Below are 18,224 nucleotides of genomic sequence, written 5' to 3' on the forward strand. Positions count from 1 at the left end.
ATTTTTCCCTTGACATGGCCACCTCTAGTCAAATTATATACAGTATGTAATACTCACATTATAAAGGCAATTAATTCCTTCAAGAAACACACAAGATTAAATGCATTTTTGAAATTTGATGTGAGAATCTTGTGGCAGTCCTGTTTGTCAATTCATTAATACAGTACTGTACAGTGTATAGTTTTTCACTATTTAAGCAAATATACAAAAACATTTGGAAACTTCTAATGATGTTAAATAATGATGAGCAGTTTATTATTATAAAAATGCTACCTTTGGATTGTTTAATATTTATCCTGAGTGATACAGTACAGCCAAAAATAGATACAAAAATCACACTACCATTACATACAGTCTTACTTCACCATGTACAGTACAGGGGGCCCCCAGATTTGCAGATATTTATTTCACAATCCTTTAATATTAGTGGATGACGCCCTGGATGTACCCAAGAATGTCTGCGGGTAGTTTTAAAGTTGCCGGCATTTTCACGGCTGAGACAGGGAGCCATTCGTTCTAGAGACAGGGCAAACACATAAAGGGAATATACATTTCTTTGTACACAAGTAAAAATTAAAAATATACCACTCCCTCCCCTCCCCCCCAAGTCCGCAAATGTTATTCACAGATTTGGCGATTCGTGGCCATTTTGAGAACCTTACCCCCACAAATTTGGAGGCCCTCTGTATTGCCAGGTAAAATTGGGTGTATGAGAGCCAGGGTGGGGTTGATGCATCTTTGGCTGACTGTACCCGAGTCACCCACTGATTCAAATGGAATCCAAGTTGACTTGAACCATCTGGGTGAGAAGTGTCAAAATAGAATACAGGATATATTATCAGGCATTTCACTAGTAGAGTGTATCCTGCTGTTAAACAATAGGCCCCTGGCTTATGGGCAGAATCACCAAGGGTGGTGTGGAACTCAGAGGCCAACTCAATGACCACTAAGTCACAAATGCTATAAAAAGCTAACTTTAACTGGAAGAGGTTAAATAAATAAAATATTAAAATACATTAAAAAATCTATTCAACTTCAACTTGTGCTATTACATAATAAAAGGCAGTGAGACAATTTATATGTTAGGTGGAACAAGTTTTCATTATAAACTCATGTTTCTGCAGATGATTGGTCTGAAATTTGGAAGTCCAAATGGTTTCCATTTGTTATCTACTAATACTTTCTCACAAAGCCACTTAAACACTACTGAGAAAAATAAGGTCTAGAAAAATATTATACCCACAGTTTTCTGAATAACATAACATGGGTACTGTACTGTACTCATCTTGGTGAAAACAGTCAACTACATTTTGTACGACTGATAGAAATATTAAAAAAGAACTTCCATCTGTTTACAGGCCCACAGTACAGTACAGTACTGTACAATACATAAAGCTCTAAATACAAAATAGATGCTGAAAATACAAAATATAAATGGTTTATACAGTACTACAGAGCACTCATAAAGTTATATCTTATTTCAAACCAGCACAGTACTACAATGTTGTTATCTTTGACTCCTAAATTATATTACATTTACTGCACTGTACTGTACTCACTTAGTACCTTATCTTATCTAGTAAGGCCCACTCATGTGTGGGCGTGTTCATGTGTGTCAGTAATATATATATATATATATATATATATATATACAGTATATATATATATATATATATATATATATATATATATATATATATATATATATATATATATATATATATATATATATATATATATATATATATATATATATATATATATATATATATTTCATGTAAATCACAATGAAAACGTGGATGTCATCATTATGACCTGACCTCATGTTTTTAGGTCACCCTGTATATTTAAGCTCTCTCTGTCCATGTAATCTAGTTGCCTCTGAAGATGTCTTGAATAAAGACAGCTAAGGTACTCCGTTGTTTCCATTTTCCGTGTGATTTTATCAAGTGATATATATATATATATATATATATATCCTATATATATATATATATATATATATATATATACATATATATATATATATATATATATATATATATATATATATATATATATATATATATATATATATATATATATATATATATATATATATATATATATATATACACACACACTGTTCATAGTGTTGTTTATATAACATGTACATAATCATGCTAAATAGTAATACAGTACAGTAGAGTACAGCTCCTCCCCGACTTACGACCTACTCGACTTACAACCTGCTTCAGGCGTACCAAAATTTGGTAAAATTACGTATTTTCAAGTCCCAAAGTCAGTACACAGACAACATTTTCATTTGTAATTCACTTTAAAATGGCTGGCAAGCTTAAGTGAGTGTTTTGTGGTGCTGAGAAGAAAAAGAGACACCCATTTTAGATTTTCTATGTATTATTTAAGCATTTCCGACTTACGACCATTTCGACTTACGACCTGGATTTGGGTCCCTAACCCCGTCGTAAGTCTGGGAGGAGCTGTACTTTACATGCAATATACAGTAACAGTAATTCCTCTACATTTCTTTATTCTTCCTTAAAAATTTTAACTTAGTTTCATGAGAAAATAAAAGAGATAATCATAATATAAACTACAGGTATAAGTGAATATACAGGTTCAGTGGGTAAAATTCAGGAACCCTCAGGACCCAAAACCAAACCAATTAAATTTTTTCTGGCCTTTGCACACCTAAATACTGTACTACTTATCTTGGACTTACACTCACAATAATGAAAGTATTGTACAATATTAAAAAGAGACAGGAAAAAAATTAATCAAATAATGTTTGAATTTTTCTTACAGTTCTTTATTTATGCAGTAAAGTATGATACATAAAATAAATTTACATAGCATACCTAGATGTTATCATCAAGTCTATAACTCACCTAAATAGCTGAGAAAACTAGTGAAAAAATCAATATGCATCTGATTTTCTTACTACATAGGATGCCTGGGTTGGTGTCAGCAGTGGAATGGCAAACATTGTTTATGCCACAGGCTTGACTGACACTGGGAGATGGCAGCACCTACTGGTTGCATGCAGTTATTTTTTGATGATTGCAGACTCAGGTTAAGCTTTGCAGTGAGCAGGAATGATGTTTTCCTCAACCTGAGCTGAGCACTACAGTCAAAAGTAAAAACTGGCAGAATTGGGCACTGATTGGAAATCAGCATCCATCATTCTCAATGGTTGAGTGTGCAGCTTAAAGTAAACAAGAGAGTGTTATGTCTTATATAATCTCCAGAACTCTTGTACTATTTTATAAATTTTATTTATTTTTTCTTATATTTAAAATTTCCAAGAAATATGAGCATTATGAAGAAATAGCTTTCTAAGAGGTATGTCTGGCCTTTGGATGACAGGAAAAGTTAAATACTGGCCATACAGTATATCCCTAGATTGTGGCAATGAGTTCTGCTACCTGGATGACGAGATAAGTGCAGGGGGTGGTGCCAAAGCTAACTCAATTGCAAGAATCAGAAGTGCCTGGAAGAAGTTTAGGGAGTTATTGCCTTTATTAATGGCGAGAGGACCTCTTCACTTGAATGGAAAGTTGTATGTAGTTGGCATAAAGTATGGTGTGGGTAAAGGAGCAAAACTTGGGCAGCAGACCTGAGAGAAATGAAATGAGTATGATGTGATGTTCTGTAATAGTAAATAATTTGAAATCCTGCTCAGAAAACAAAAGTATGATGAAGTTTTATGTAGAAGTAGGTCAATATGGTTTGGGTATGTGGAGAGAATGGAAGAGACTAACTGGGTCAAGAGATTCATGAGTTTGAATATGGAGGCCCAAAAATGACATGGGGACAGATTTTGAGAAATGACCTCAAAGATAAGCACCTCACAAGAGACTGCAAGAGACCTGGAGAGCTGCCATTAGGTAATCATGGCTAACCCACACAAAGATTGGAAAATGGCCATAAAACAATCATGATGATGATGATATGCTATACTGTACCTCTTAAGAATGTTTATATATTGTGGTGAAAATGTATGGTTTTCTCACATTCTCAGTTTCCTGACAATTGGATTTTAAACACTGAACCCATAGCATCCCTACTAAATCTTACCTCACATAACTTCACCTTAACTAACCTAATTTAGGTATACAGTACAGTAATTTGGTTAGGTTATGATAGTAAATGACATCTCTTATGAAAAAGAGCAAAAATGACCTCATATGAAATGATTTATATTCCTCACAGCAATAACAACAAAAAGTTAACTCAATTTAGCAACAATTCAGCTGTACATTATGGCTGAATCAAATGATTTTTCTTATTGAGACACACACACACACAGGTATGGGACTGTTTATCCGGCATCCTGATATCCGGAATGCTCCAAAAACCAGCTACGTTTTGGAACGAATTATTTATATGAGTACCTGTAGTATACCATATACCAAGTATACCAGTAATTCGCAGGCCAAGCAAGGATATTTCCAACAATTCTCCACCTGTGGATGTTTTTAACTCATATTTTCAGGTAGATATCCTGTACGTAATTTTTTTACTCACATGTACAGTACAGGTACCGGTACACAGAATCCTACAAAAGGAAAGTGCAAAAAGGAACAAAAGTTATAATTACCATAAGGTATAAAGTTTTAAGTACTGTATCTACCATGAAGCTGTGTGGCAAGTGTGAAGATATTGGAGGGTCCGTGGCACGGAGTATCACTGCTGGGGATGCTGCTGCATTGCGAAGATGACCGTCAGTGACATCTGGCATGCAGTTTGTACACTACCTTGTATAATTTTTGCTCTTTTTATGCTTTCAATATTGCTATTCTTTTGTTATTGATGTTTATACACCTACAATCATAAATTTTATTGTTTCAGTGTACAGTTGAAGCTACTTTTAAGAGCAAGCCTAGTGATTTGGACAGAGGCTTCACTGCCAGTTACAGAGGGTTTACTGTACATTTTAGACCAGGCACTCCAAATTATGGAATAAAGCCCTATCCAGCCCCCTAGGTCCCGAGCACGCTGGATAAATGGTCCCATACCTGTACATACCGAAAGTTGTAAGACCCCGAGAAAAAAATATGTACATATGGATGGGTTAGGTTTTCATTAAAAAAAATAAATAAATAAAAAAAAAAAGGATTTTTGTCAACTCTAGACAGGTTAACCGAAGAAATTTCACACACAGTATATAATCAAGCTTGCATCACCCTGGCATAACAATGACACACCCTCACCTCTTTGAACCTTCCCAGGTCACATCTCATACAAAAATCTACAGAATCAAGTATTTTACCTTTAGACAACAGAAAATTTTCTAATAAGTCAACATTTGTTAGAAGCCAACACACATGTGATGTTTAATCATACGCTGTGAGACTGAATCTAGAGGGTGTTCACACTGGACATGGAATGTCTTATATATCTTCCTAAAGTACAGTTTTAAAGGGTCTTCAAGACACTCTGAACACTAAAATGGTTTCTCTCCTATATTAACTCAAACGTATTCACAAGTAATGTTCTACAGACATACAGCTGATTAGTCTCCTGTATGACTTTTCATATGTCTTGCCAGAGAGGATTTATATGTGAATATTTTAAGACACAATGAACATTTGAATGGTTTCTCTCCTGTATGAACTTTCATATGATTTACCAGAACACATTTTTGAGAAAAGTCCTCAAGACACACTGAGCACTTGAATGGCTTTTCTCCTGTATGAACTCTAGTATGTTTTACAAGAGAGGACTTACGAGTAAAGTTTTTAAGACACACTGAGCAGTGGAATGGCTTCTCTCCTCTATGAACTTTCATATGTATTACCAGCGAGTATTTGTGTGTGAAGTTCTTAAAACACACTGAACATGTAAATGGCTTCTCTTTTGTGTGAGCTCTCATATGCTTAACCAAAGAGTATTTATGTATAAAGGTTTTGAAACACACTGTACACTCATATGGTTTCTCTCCTGTATGAACTCTCATATGTGTTACTAGAGAAGATTTATGGATAAAGTTCTTGAAACATTCTAAACATTTATATGGTTTCTCTCCTGTATGAACCCTCATATGAGTTACTAGTGAGGATTTGTGGATAAAGTTTTTAACACATACTGTACACTTATATGGCTTCTCTCTTGTATGAACTCTCATATTTGTCACAGAAGATGGCTTTTGCGTAAGATCTTTAGACATCCTAAACACTCTTATACTGTAATACCTTTCCAGTATGAACTCACATGTGTTTTGTTGATTATTTTGTTTAAAGCCTTTCAATCACCCTACATAATGTATAAACCTGCATCTTTTGTTTTATCAACTCATTGTTTAAACTCTTTGAACTATTTTAACCAAAGAAATTACTGTTGTTGTCAGTAAACATCTATCCTGACATTTCTGTGCACAAGTCTTAAGTGATGTTTAACAGAAAAACTGTTCTATCCGATGTAGCTATAGTCTCCTATCTCTTGTAATTTATTTGTTTCAAAATAGTAACTGAAAACAACAATTATGTTTCAGAATCTGTTAATAGTGAAATGTAAGCCCTACATAATTTAATACAAATGAACCCTGTACATATAGTAGCTCTGATGTCAGGGTGAACTTTATTGCAGTAGATGGTGATGGTGTCCACTCAGTAGTAATGGTGTGGTGTTGGGCCACTACTGCACTGCATATCACAGTGTATCATTAAAGGATTATCATCAATACAGTGGCTGCAGAAGGTGTATGTACAGTCTTTATATCTTGAATGTTTCATAAGATATGTTCACAATAAGATACTATATTTTTTTTTATTACAACTAGTGTTTACTTAACACATTCTCCTGCTGGTTACAAAATGTCAAGGTCCAAAACCTTGATAAATTATAAACACTTCAACAACCACACAAATTGCTTAAAAGCCTTATGATACATATACAAAAGCCACGAAAGTTTCATTTTCTACGTTAGATGCTCTTACATAATCCTGTACATAAACTTGGGTGGGACGAAAGATCTTGCGTATTGATGTACAGAGGTCCAGATTGATAGGTGGATGAACAAGTGCAGATCAATATGTTCCCCTGCATATACAATAGGAACACAAAAAACTTATATTGTTTGCAAAATTTGGTGTATGCAGACCATACTCTGTATGTCCAATCAACATACTGTTCTGGCTGTCTTCTGTTTGTGTATCAATGTGATGTTTGTCTCTCAACTTATATCTGTCAAGAGAAAAATCAATGCATTACTCAAACATTTCTGCATCTGATTACTTTAATATTTACTAAGAATAATGAAAACTTTTAGTAGTATTGGACCAATTACTACATTAAATTAATGATCCAGACCAGCAGAAATTCTGACACAACAACGACATTTGTTGCAAAATTTGAAAAATTCACCCTACTGCAAATCGCAGTTTTCATTTAAAACACAGCTTAATATAGAGATCATAAACATTCAGTGTTAACATCTGGACTGTACAGTGCAACCAGGTGGCTCATGTATTTCAGCAAACTAAAATATACAGTTGACACTAATAGAGTACTGTATACTGTATTGTATAGTCCTTTGGCAAGCTCATCTTCACCAGGTACGATTGGCTGGGTGATGGCCTGAGATTTAGAAGTGCCTATCAACAACCATCTTACATAGGAGATTGGTGACAGCGAGCTAATTAGAGACATGCTACGAGTCTGTGTGTAACTGCATGCGTTTGTAAGCCACCTGAGCTGCAATCTTAATACTACTGTATCAAAATAAGGTTTTAACATTTACAATACAACCTTGCAAATGCAGTATACAGGTGTATATCCCTTGAGTTACAGAAGCTCCAGTTAAAGAAATTTGCATTAGTAGAATCCAAAAGTATGGATTAAATTCTGAGACGTGAAGGAAAACTTTTAGTGAATGGAAAATCTTCGATTACAGTAGTTCCAGAGACATTTAAGATACCTAAACCTGAATACTCTTCAATACTGTACCCAGAAACCAAAGATTGTCTCTAAACTGATCATTGTTTAGACCAGTGGTTCATAAACTATGGATCGAATGGGTCACGAGAACATTATCAAAGCTGCAAACACTTCACTTCAATCCTCATTTTGCTACTGACCAGTACTGTACACCCACAGTGTTGCTTGTAACAACAGCGAGTGTGTTATAAATTTTGTTTAAAAACTATTGTGTAATTATGCACAGGGATCTGGGTTTTGTCACCTGTATTTCATCACCATATTTTCATGCTGTGCCAATTTTGTAATAATTTTCCTCTTTATTTCTTCTCCATTTTTCATTCCGTTTGTGTGCTTTTTGCGTCGAGAGCTGCTGAGTTACTCCTGGAATTTAATAGCTTATTGTATTTATTTGTTTGTTTTTCAGGATGGGGAAATGTACTTACAAAGATGCATTTTTTAAATCTTGGATTCAATCACATAACAAATTTTGACTTGAAAGATTCTCTGAGCCGAAATGGTTGCCCCTAGTGGCCACCTCACAGATTTATTTGGTGAAATTAACTGCCTGAATGCTTCCATGCAAGGCTAGAACCACACTCTCAGCACATTCACTGAGTAGCTTTCCTCACTTACCAAACTGAAGTTGTGGCAAAGCAAAATGGAGTAAGGAAAGATCGAGTCTTTCCCGTCCTGAAACAAACTGTTGGAAAACTGAGGAAAATGCCTCAGCATTGTTTGAAGACATTCATGGCAGTGTCCTGAAGCACTTGAACACTCTCAGAGAAGAATCGAACTCTATATTCATTCCTACTGATGATACCATGAAATACTGCTGGGTTTGAAATACTCTCGATATTAATGTATAAAATTTGTCAGATGACAGAGCACCCAGACAGCATGAACAAATGATAGAAATATAACATGATTTACCAACCCACAGCTTCAAGCAGTAGCCCCTCAGTACTTTATGGGTCACTCTCCTCAATGAAAAAACAATAGTTGCTGCCAAAGCTCCGAAAGGCCTCCTGCCATTCCTGCAAGGCAGGATTTTCAACATCCGTACCGTACTGACAAAGACAGATCTTCGAAACAGGTTCAGTGTGACCATGATCTGCGCTACAGCCTGTCTGCCACGACAACACACTTTAAGACCTGGCTAAGACAAAACAAGTCATCTCTCTTATTAGTTTAAGTTGTATTACATAAGCTTTAGTGTGAGTTCCATCACTGCATTATACAGTATTATATTGTTCTATCTGTGTATATACTAACAAACTTAGAGAAGAAACATTATATTTTGTATTATTGTGTTGATTTTATTATACCGTACTGTATATTGTAAGTCGCGTACATACCAATCTGGTTTTGGGTCACAAAGAATTTTTGTTAGAATTACTGGGTTAGACACAGTTACATATAACACCTTTTTTCTTCTTAATGTATATTGGTTTATGACATATGGAGACACATACAGTCACAAGTAATAGTCGCACAACACTCTCCTCCACCATACTTATCAAGCAATTTTAGGGGTAACTTCAAAGTTCTGCCCACTATGGAAGGATTCAATGTCGTTAATAGTGTTAAAGGGGTTGTATGTCATTAAATATACATGTCCTAAAATAATGGTCATATTCGTTAAAATGACAACAAAACACACAAGAAAACACTATTGTAGTAATAAAAAACGAGTCGGGCATAAAACAATCTTTACTGCAAAACCTGCCATAAAAGACATCCCTGTCAGGATTACCTACGTGTTTATATTTCCTTTTGTTGTATAAATGATCACACAACTATATCAACACCATATCTGATGTTTACACTGTACTTTATCTTTAGAATTATACCTAGAAAGAGAGATAATTGGAGCATTTTTTGCATAATGGTTACATACAGTAGATAAGTGTATGTAAAGTATTTTGATAAAAATTTTGCTTTATAATATAAAAGGGAAAATGCATATACACCACTACCTATCACTTTGAACAATAGCAAGGACATTTAGGTAAAATTTCACTCAAAACATAAAAAATCCTAGAAACTAACACAGTCCTTCCCCACCTTCAATATACAGCACTTAAGAGTGAATGGAGTATTGTAGGGATATACTTATTCTATTCTTGATGCATAAAGAATTACCCTCTAAGTACACCATTAAAGAGTACCTGCAATTGTGAGTCATAGGTATAAGACCAACAATCATAAAAATAACTCACTAGGATTCTGATGACCATTCCTACTGCTCTTCCTGGCTGACAGAATGTAAACAAACACGGTCGCCTACACTGGCAGTTCCTACTTCACGAGAACAAAAATATTCTAATGCTGTATTAAAAAAGAGTAATTTAAAAAACCTAATATCACACTGACAAATCAATAGAGCTGCCAAAGATAAGTATTTTCTCTTTAGCTTTATCAATCTATCCTACTGCACATATTTGAAGTGCGACGGTTTAACCTTGAGTAAACTTTTGCTGAACGAAGCCACCATAATGGAAACGACCGAGGAACAATCATTCACCCTCCAACAACATAATACAAGGCTAAATCAGGAATTAAACCCAGCACGGCAACCGAACAACAGAATGGAGGGGATGAAAAGGCGGTGCCAGATTTACCATGCATCAGGTAAAGCACAGTGCCTCCACAAAGTATCCTTTTAATTTATTGTTGTCATGAAACAAGTCATTGGCTTGCTTTCCCCGTCAGAGCGGTAAATAAATGTCTGCAACAAGATTATGATTCACATCCATGTCTGCCACTACAACGCATGAAGTAGTAAGTTGTCTATTATACAAATATTTCACACAATATGCATTTTGGGGTGAGATGATATTTTTATTAGATACGAAATATTTTTAAGAAATATATTTTATATCCATAGTGAACAAAACACGTATTAATTTGATAATTTAAACGGCCAATCTGACATTGAGCCTCTGGGCGGATTAACGAAGGTTCGTCCAATGAATATTCCTCTACTGAAGTTTGATAATTATACAGAATTTAGGTAAGCATAGTGTAAATCTTAATTAAGTGTATAAATATAACACCTGCTTTGAATTAAATAAAAGCAAACAATATTCTGGAATATACATTCAATATTAATTTCATCACTGAACGGTTGCAACGTTAAGGCAGAGGCTTGTAATTTCCGTCCTAGATAATGCAGTATATTTTTTGTTTTGTTTTATTGGTTTAGTGTAATTCAGAGGTTTAAGTTTATATTGACTTTCAGTTGCAAATAATATTAATCTTAGGACTCCGTAATCATTATCATGATAGTGTTGTGGTGTTCAGCTGTTGTAACCTGTGAGGACGATAAGTTGGCCCCGTGTGGGAGCATAATATTGCGTGATTATAATGCGTCACATTGTTTTCCTGGATTCCTGGTTATAACATGTGGTGATGGGAGCACAACACCGTCAGTAAGTACCGTTTATGATAGTGAAGGTGTGTCGACTACGAGACAAGTCACAACTAACCTAAGGCTTATCTTGGTGTAAGATATACAAGTGATTCATAAGTGCAGGAGAATGTACACTAGTATTTGGGAAATAGTTTACCTTTAAGTAAATTTATCAAGTAAACTTTGAGGAATGTTGGGTAAATTTATAGTAGTTCACACAACTCTGTTAGAAAGTCAAAACTGTTTTTCCAGTGTGTTTTGATTAGTTCTGACCTTGTTTTCTATCGGATATTTTTGTCGTTTTCCGACAAACATCATGGACAAGTGAATACAAAATACACCAAAAAACACTAGAGAAACATATAAACCTAACCTTTTTTGGGATGATCTGACCTAACCTGTCACCATATGATGGAATCACTTATTCCTTACCTTATTAGCCTGGTTCATGCCATCTATGTTGGTCTTGACGATATTTACACTCGTTCTTACACTTGGGACACTTTACTGAGGTCGGGAGAACGCCATGAGATCTAAAAAATGCTATAGCTTGGTCGTTTTTTTTTTTAAACGCGCAATCATCTCCATATAATTGAAGTGAAACCCATCGCAGACTTCCATGGTTGGAAATGAATTTGAATTTCGAAATATGAGACCCAAAATCACAATCGAATCTGATTGGGCAAAAAATACTGCAAATTAAACCACAATTTATTTTAATTGGTAGCAAAAAAAAAACACGCTTTTGATTGGCCACGTGACATGTACGGGAACGCATGCACATGACGATTTATGAAGGAAACACGCTGAGTGGGATGTGAGGGAGGCGATAATGGCTGAAGATTAATGGAATTAAATCAAGAAAGATTTGGCATACCTTATCTCTGTTATTATACGTTTCCGACGGTAATGTAATAGAAGAAAATTCTAGGAAAGTTGTGTGAACTACAGCAGTGCTAACCCTGTTGGTTGACACCAGCAATACTTGTATAACTAATGGCCACTCCAGTTTACTTACGAAGCAGCAAGTAGGCCATAGCCTATGTGATTCAGTACTTTTGATTAACTTGACAAAAGGCAATCACTGAACAATACCTGACATTAATTGGAACAGACCATTGAGTAGCTCTGTGGATGAACCACTGAGCAACCCAGTGGTTTCTTCCTGCTTATGGTAAATTGACAAACTTCAGTAACCGTTTTTTAACTCGCAGAAGCTCCAAAACTGGGGTCCAACTAATTTCCCAAATGTAGCCGCAATGAAGTCAAATAATGGTGCTACATGAATAAATCGGACCAATCACTTCTCGACTGGTATTTGGTGTCACAAAGTCACAAAAAATTGGTAAACTTAATTTAATCTGAGTTAATAGATCGAGTGCATGTACCTAACCTAACCTAACCTAACCTCAACTAGTATTTGGTGTCACGAAGTCACAAAAAATTGGTAAACTTAATTTAATCTGAGTTAATAGATCAAGTGCATTTACCTAACCTAACCTAACACAACACAACTCAGATTAAATTAAGTTTACCAATTTTTTGTGACTATGACACCAAATAATAATCGAGAAGTGATTCACAGCCCGATTTACGCTTGTACGACCATCATTTGACTTCATTGCTACATTTGGGTTGGACCAAAACTGTACTGTACTTGCATATATTTTTTTTTTTTTCCCCCACTTTATCTTGGACCCCACTTCTAAACTGGGCAGACAGGGGAGGGGGGCAGGGTTAAGGGGTTACAATGAACACTTATTTTCTCTGTGAAGAAAAATTTGTGTAAGTACAGTTTTTTTCCAAAATGTACCACTTATTTAAATGAATACATGTACACGTACTGTATACTGTACGGTATTTATATTTTATTTTAGCGTCGCAAGCTGGCAGGCTGCCTGGCAATGTCGTGAATGGGAGAGTTAAACTAGCAAGTGGCAAAGCCTGTACTCGGTGATCTTTGGTAGGAGTACAGGCAGGCAGTGTGGGTCAACACAATGGAAGCTCCAAAAGATTTTACTGGTAAGTTTCATAAAAAAAAATTTATATATTATCTCTGACATACCGGTAACTGTACTTCTATTATTTTCTTTTCAGTGTTCTTTGTTGCACTGTAAATATTATAACTTCTCCAGAGTTCTTGGAGGGTAGGAGCATTGGTTAAATTGCATATTACAGCAACCAAAGAATCTGAGAAAAAACTGTTACCTAACCTACGGTAATATAAGAAAATGATCATCGAAAAATAATTTTCTATCGATTGAGTGGAGTGAATTTCCGAATTTTGTGGTTGCTGTTTACTGCAATATTACCAGAGCATCATCTCCTTCAGTAATCCAAGCTGCCTGAGCTAAGGTTCGACAATGATCCATACATTTTTTGTGTGGGGAACACACCCTTGACATCAGGCTGAAAACAACCAATAAATGTGGGTACCCAGGTGCAATGTCTAACACACGGAATATTTTGAATGGAAGATGTAGAACCAGCCCTATAAATTAAACAAAGTTACCCGAACCTTGGGAGTGCACTTGCTAACATTAGACAGAGAAGCTTTCATTACACTTAGTGCTCTAGGGTTCTCAGAATGGTAAAGAAGAAATGGCTTGATTTTACAGTCCCCATCATCAGTCCCTCCAAGCAAAAGAGTTAGGCAGTCTTTCACAGTTATCTGGGCACTACAGTTTCTCTCCTGAATTATAGCAGGTAAATCTTAGAAAAATCACATGTTGCTTTTCCATTGGCACTAGCTAATTGCCCACTGACTTTACTGTGCACATTTGATCATCAAACATGATTTATCATAAAAAAGTGGTATATTCAACAGAAAAATACTGTTGAAATTTCCTTTATTTTTCTTTGTAATTTGGTCATGAAACTTGATGAAAGAACACTATATAACTTCTTTTACCTTAGAAGAAATCTGTCAGCACTCCTGATTAACCATAGTTAAATATTTAATAAGAATAGTTTTGCTGTTATTGATGTACATTTATTAAAATGTACTTGTCATCAGAATACTAAATAAAGTAAATTATTTTGTTTCAGACACAGATGAAGTCATCAAGACAGAGCCCAACACTAAACAGACCACAATGTCAAGTAGTGACAAAAAGTTCTCCTGTGGGGAATGTGGGAAACTGTTTACCTGGAAGAGCAATCTCAAGAAACATAAACTTAAGCACAGTGGCATCAAACAGTTTAAATGTGATGAGTGTGGGAAAAATTTCTCAAGGAAGAGTACGCTCAAGACACATTTACAAATGCACAGTGGTGTCAAAAAGTTTGAAAGTAATACAGAGGTCCCATTGTCAGGTAGAGAAAAACTCTTCAAATGTAAAGAATGTACAAAATCATTTTTCTGGAACAGTAATCTCCAGAGACACTTAAACGTGCACCGTGGTATCAAAAAGTTTCGATGTCATGAATGTGGGAAACATTTCTCACAGAAGGGTACACTTCATAATCATCTTCTTGTACACAGTGGTGTCAAAAAGTTTCAGTGTAATGCATGTGGGAAATGTTTTGCCCAGAGAGCTACTCTTCATAAACATTTGTTTACACACAGTGCTATAAAAAAATATGAATGTAATGAATGTGGGAAATATTTTTCATTAAAAAGTACTCTAAGGACTCATATGCTTGTGCACAGTAAAGACAGAAAGGGTGCTGGTAACAAACCTGTGAAAGATCTTGAAGAGAAGGGATCTGCCCAGAGTCATTTGTCTGTGCCCAGTGACATCAAGAAATTTGACTGTGATGTATGTGAGAACAAATTTTCAACAAAGAGAACTCTTCAGAATCATTTGCTTGTTCACACTGGTATCAAAAATTTCTTGTGTCACGAATGTGGAAAATTGTATTTACGTAAAGAAGATCTTCGGAAACACATAGTTGGGCACAGCAGAAATGAAAGGTTTAAGTGCAATGACTGTGGGAAGCAGTTTTCTCGTAAGACTACTCTGAAAGATCATTTACTTGTCCACACTGGTGTCAAAAAATTTGAATGTGACAAATGTGGCAAACATTTTGCTCTGAAGAGAAATCTTAGGTATCATCAGCTTGTGCACAATGATGTAAAAAAATATGGATGTGAGGAATGTGGAAAACGTTGTACAGATTTGAGTTCTCTCAAGAAACATTTGGTGGTTCACACTCGTATCAAAAAATATGGATGTGATATATGTGGGAAGCATTTTTCTCTGAGCAGCCATCTCAAGACACATCAGCTTGTGCACGGTGGTGTCAAAGAATTTGGATGTGATGAATGTGGAAAAATGTTTTTGCGTAAGTGGGATCTTAAGAAGCATTTACAGACTCATAAGAAAAATTAGATAACATTAGGAGACTGTTTTCTCATGAGGACAATGAAGTACAGCACAGCACTAATGTGATATACTACCTATGACAATTTTTTTTTTACATGTACAGTATACAATACATTTTAGTGAAATATAAAGATACTGTACCATTGAAGCAATTTATATCATTACATTTTAAGTCACAGTGAGTCGAGTATAATTTAGCTGTACATTACTTACATACATGGGCCAGGTAGGACAGGCAACAGAACACTTTATTTTTATGAAATTAACAACATGGATGTGATACTGATTTAACCAAAACTGACAGTACAGTACTGGTAACATAACACCATCAGACTCCTAATAAAGAGACTCATGTTTATTACCAGTGGTGGAACAGAATGGTACATTAATCTTGTCGCAACATAAGTACTGTACAGAGATGAAACAGTATATTGTATTAATGCTTTGTACAGTGATGGAACAGTATGGTATATTAAGTCTTGTACTGTAGCAACAAAATACAGTGGTGGTAACAAAGCACCAAGCCTTGTAGTAATAAGAGTACAGTGGTGGAACAAAATGTCAAACCTTGTAGTAATGATTACAGTGGAGGAGCCAAACATACCTTAAGCCTTTTAGTAACTAGTACATTGATGAAACAAGGTATAAAGCCTTGTAGAAAATAAGAGTACGCCACAACATACAATCCTTCATTGTGCAGGAGCTGATATTCACCCAGACTTCACTTATCCTTGCAATGTTGACTTGTGTCATAATGTTATGTTCATTTCTATATACAGTTCTGTAGCTGCACTTAACATTTTATATTTTTCCTGAAATAAATATATCTTTTTACATCATAGAATATTTAATGTAAACTACATACTGTACAATAGACAGCAGCTTGGTTTAACTCACATTATTTTTCATGACTAATGGATCATTGTGAGTGACCTGTGATATCCACACCATGAAGTTTAACATCTCGTTAGTGCAGATGGGTTATATGCTGTGGGGTATGGTTAATATTTCCATTTAATTTTAATATTATACCTGTATATGATATTACTGTAGTCTATACACGATTACAAATAATTTAATGTATTTAACATGCAATTAATGCATTGAATCTACAAAAAATATGATAGTAATCAAACTAAATAATTTATTCTTGTTACAAGTAAGATATCAAATGTAACATAATAGAGTTGATGTAATGAGGGTACAGTACTCCTCTTATATTTTCACTCAATTTTTATTGGTAAATCCTTTTTCCTTATCTTCACTATTTACTCATCTGTATCTACAGTACTTCCTCGTCCTCACTATTTACAGACTCGGCAGCATGTTCCAAGCAGATTGATTTGAAGCATTTATGACAGATATTAATTTTCTTGTCTTACATTTCAACCAGAGGCACAATGAGCATCTTTAGAGAGAACCTTGACAAGGGCATTTTTGCGGTAATCCCTCAAATATTTTCTCAAACTCATGTTTATATTTTGAATCAACTGAGTTCAGAGTGCTTCTTGTAAATCAACTGAGTGCAAAGTGCTTCTTGTAAGCAAAAACTTATCTGTCTTTGTGTGCCTATTCAATATTGCATACTGTACTGCTAAACTAAATGCCTTCTTTATAGGACATGACATATTATGGGATGAATTTTACAAATCTCTTCCTCTTCAGTGTCAAAACATTACCTGTATTTCATAGTTCAATCGTTCAGTCACCAAACATTGTGCTGTGGTGTAAACAGGTTTTCATGGCTGTATATACTGTAATAATGTATTGACTATTGAGTCATGTTATCATTTACATAGATTATAAGTTTGTTATTACATTCCCATATTAGGATACGTACTGTATAAGATTTTCTCAGAGGCATTATACGTACATGAAGGTAACCATACAGTACAGTACTTGGATATATTTACATACAAAGTAGTTTAAGATTGTAATGCTTTACTCCAGTATAAAGGTCAAATTATACTGTTTTAATCCTGTACTTAATCAGTTAAAACACCATTGTACACAATGATGAAAGTTCTGTATAGTTTGTATAAAATAAAATGGTTTTACAAGGAAATGATTTTAATTTTAGAGCCAGAAACTTAGTAGCACAAGCTGGGTGACAACAGATACTTGAATGTTTTTTGTAACAGTATGTTGATAAACTCACAAGAGTGTTATGATAGTATGCAGAGATGGATTCAAGTCATGTGTTTGGTGCAATCAACTGGGAACTTAATAAGTTGGAGCATTAGAATAGTAGAATGAACTTTTGAACTGGTTAATATCATCAGTAAAGGTATGTTCTGTAGGAGAGAATGGAAATGTCATTACTGGAGCAAGAACTGAGCTTTAAGACACTTGACAGGATCATAGTACCATCCACAACCACCTGCACAGATACAGTACTGTATAGCTTTTGGAGAGACAAAGGGAGTTCAAGAGATAAAAATTTAGGGAAATCAGAAGACAAGTTTGATAATAATTGATAAGTAGGCAATTAGCCAACAAAGCCATTAGATGCTTATTTCTGGTGGGGTTCATTCATTTTAAATGCCAAGAGCCTCTCGCCCGTA

General features: G+C 35.1%; 2 protein-coding genes across 7 annotated transcripts; one reads left to right on the plus strand and one right to left on the minus strand.

The window, feature by feature from the left end:
* Nucleotides 1–2,787: 2,787 nt before the first annotated feature.
* On the minus strand, nt 2,788–10,294 carry LOC121878224 (gastrula zinc finger protein XlCGF57.1-like). The gene is made up of 2 exons (XM_042384314.1): nt 10,140–10,294; nt 2,788–7,185 (listed from the first exon to the last, which is right to left on the minus strand). Exon 2 carries the CDS (start codon nt 6,167–6,169, stop codon nt 5,516–5,518), a length of 654 nt encoding a protein of 217 aa, XP_042240248.1. The 5' UTR covers nt 6,170–7,185; nt 10,140–10,294; the 3' UTR covers nt 2,788–5,515.
* Nucleotides 10,295–10,374: 80 nt separating this feature from the next.
* Nucleotides 10,375–17,725, plus strand: LOC121878221 (gastrula zinc finger protein XlCGF57.1-like). 6 transcript variants are annotated; one of them, XM_042384308.1, is made up of 3 exons: nt 10,375–10,551; nt 13,210–13,354; nt 14,381–17,725. In XM_042384308.1, exons 2-3 carry the CDS (start codon nt 13,330–13,332, stop codon nt 15,664–15,666), a joined length of 1,311 nt encoding a protein of 436 aa, XP_042240242.1. In that variant the 5' UTR covers nt 10,375–10,551; nt 13,210–13,329; the 3' UTR covers nt 15,667–17,725. The 6 variants fall into 6 exon arrangements, with proteins under 6 accessions (XP_042240242.1, XP_042240244.1, XP_042240240.1 ...); XM_042384310.1 differs by lacking the exon at nt 10,375–10,551 and adding an exon at nt 10,574–10,701; XM_042384306.1 differs by lacking the exon at nt 10,375–10,551 and adding an exon at nt 10,829–10,933.
* The last annotated feature ends 499 nt before the right edge of the window (nt 17,726–18,224 follow it).

Source organism: Homarus americanus, unplaced genomic scaffold (genome assembly GCF_018991925.1).
Source record: "Homarus americanus isolate GMGI-L3 unplaced genomic scaffold, GMGI_Hamer_2.0 scaffold45562, whole genome shotgun sequence".
Lineage (NCBI taxonomy): Eukaryota > Metazoa > Arthropoda > Malacostraca > Decapoda > Nephropidae > Homarus > Homarus americanus.

Bases quoted from the DNA above. Each gene is read 5' to 3' on its own strand.
- LOC121878224 (XM_042384314.1), bottom strand. From the start codon at position 6,169: ATGTCTAAAGATCTTACGCAAAAGCCATCTTCTGTGACAAATATGAGA.
- LOC121878221 (XM_042384308.1), top strand. From the start codon at position 13,330: ATGGAAGCTCCAAAAGATTTTACTG. The intron at 13,355-14,380 runs GTAAGTTTCATA...ATTTTGTTTCAG, and splicing joins AGCTCCAAAAGATTTTACTG to ACACAGATGAAGTCATCAAG.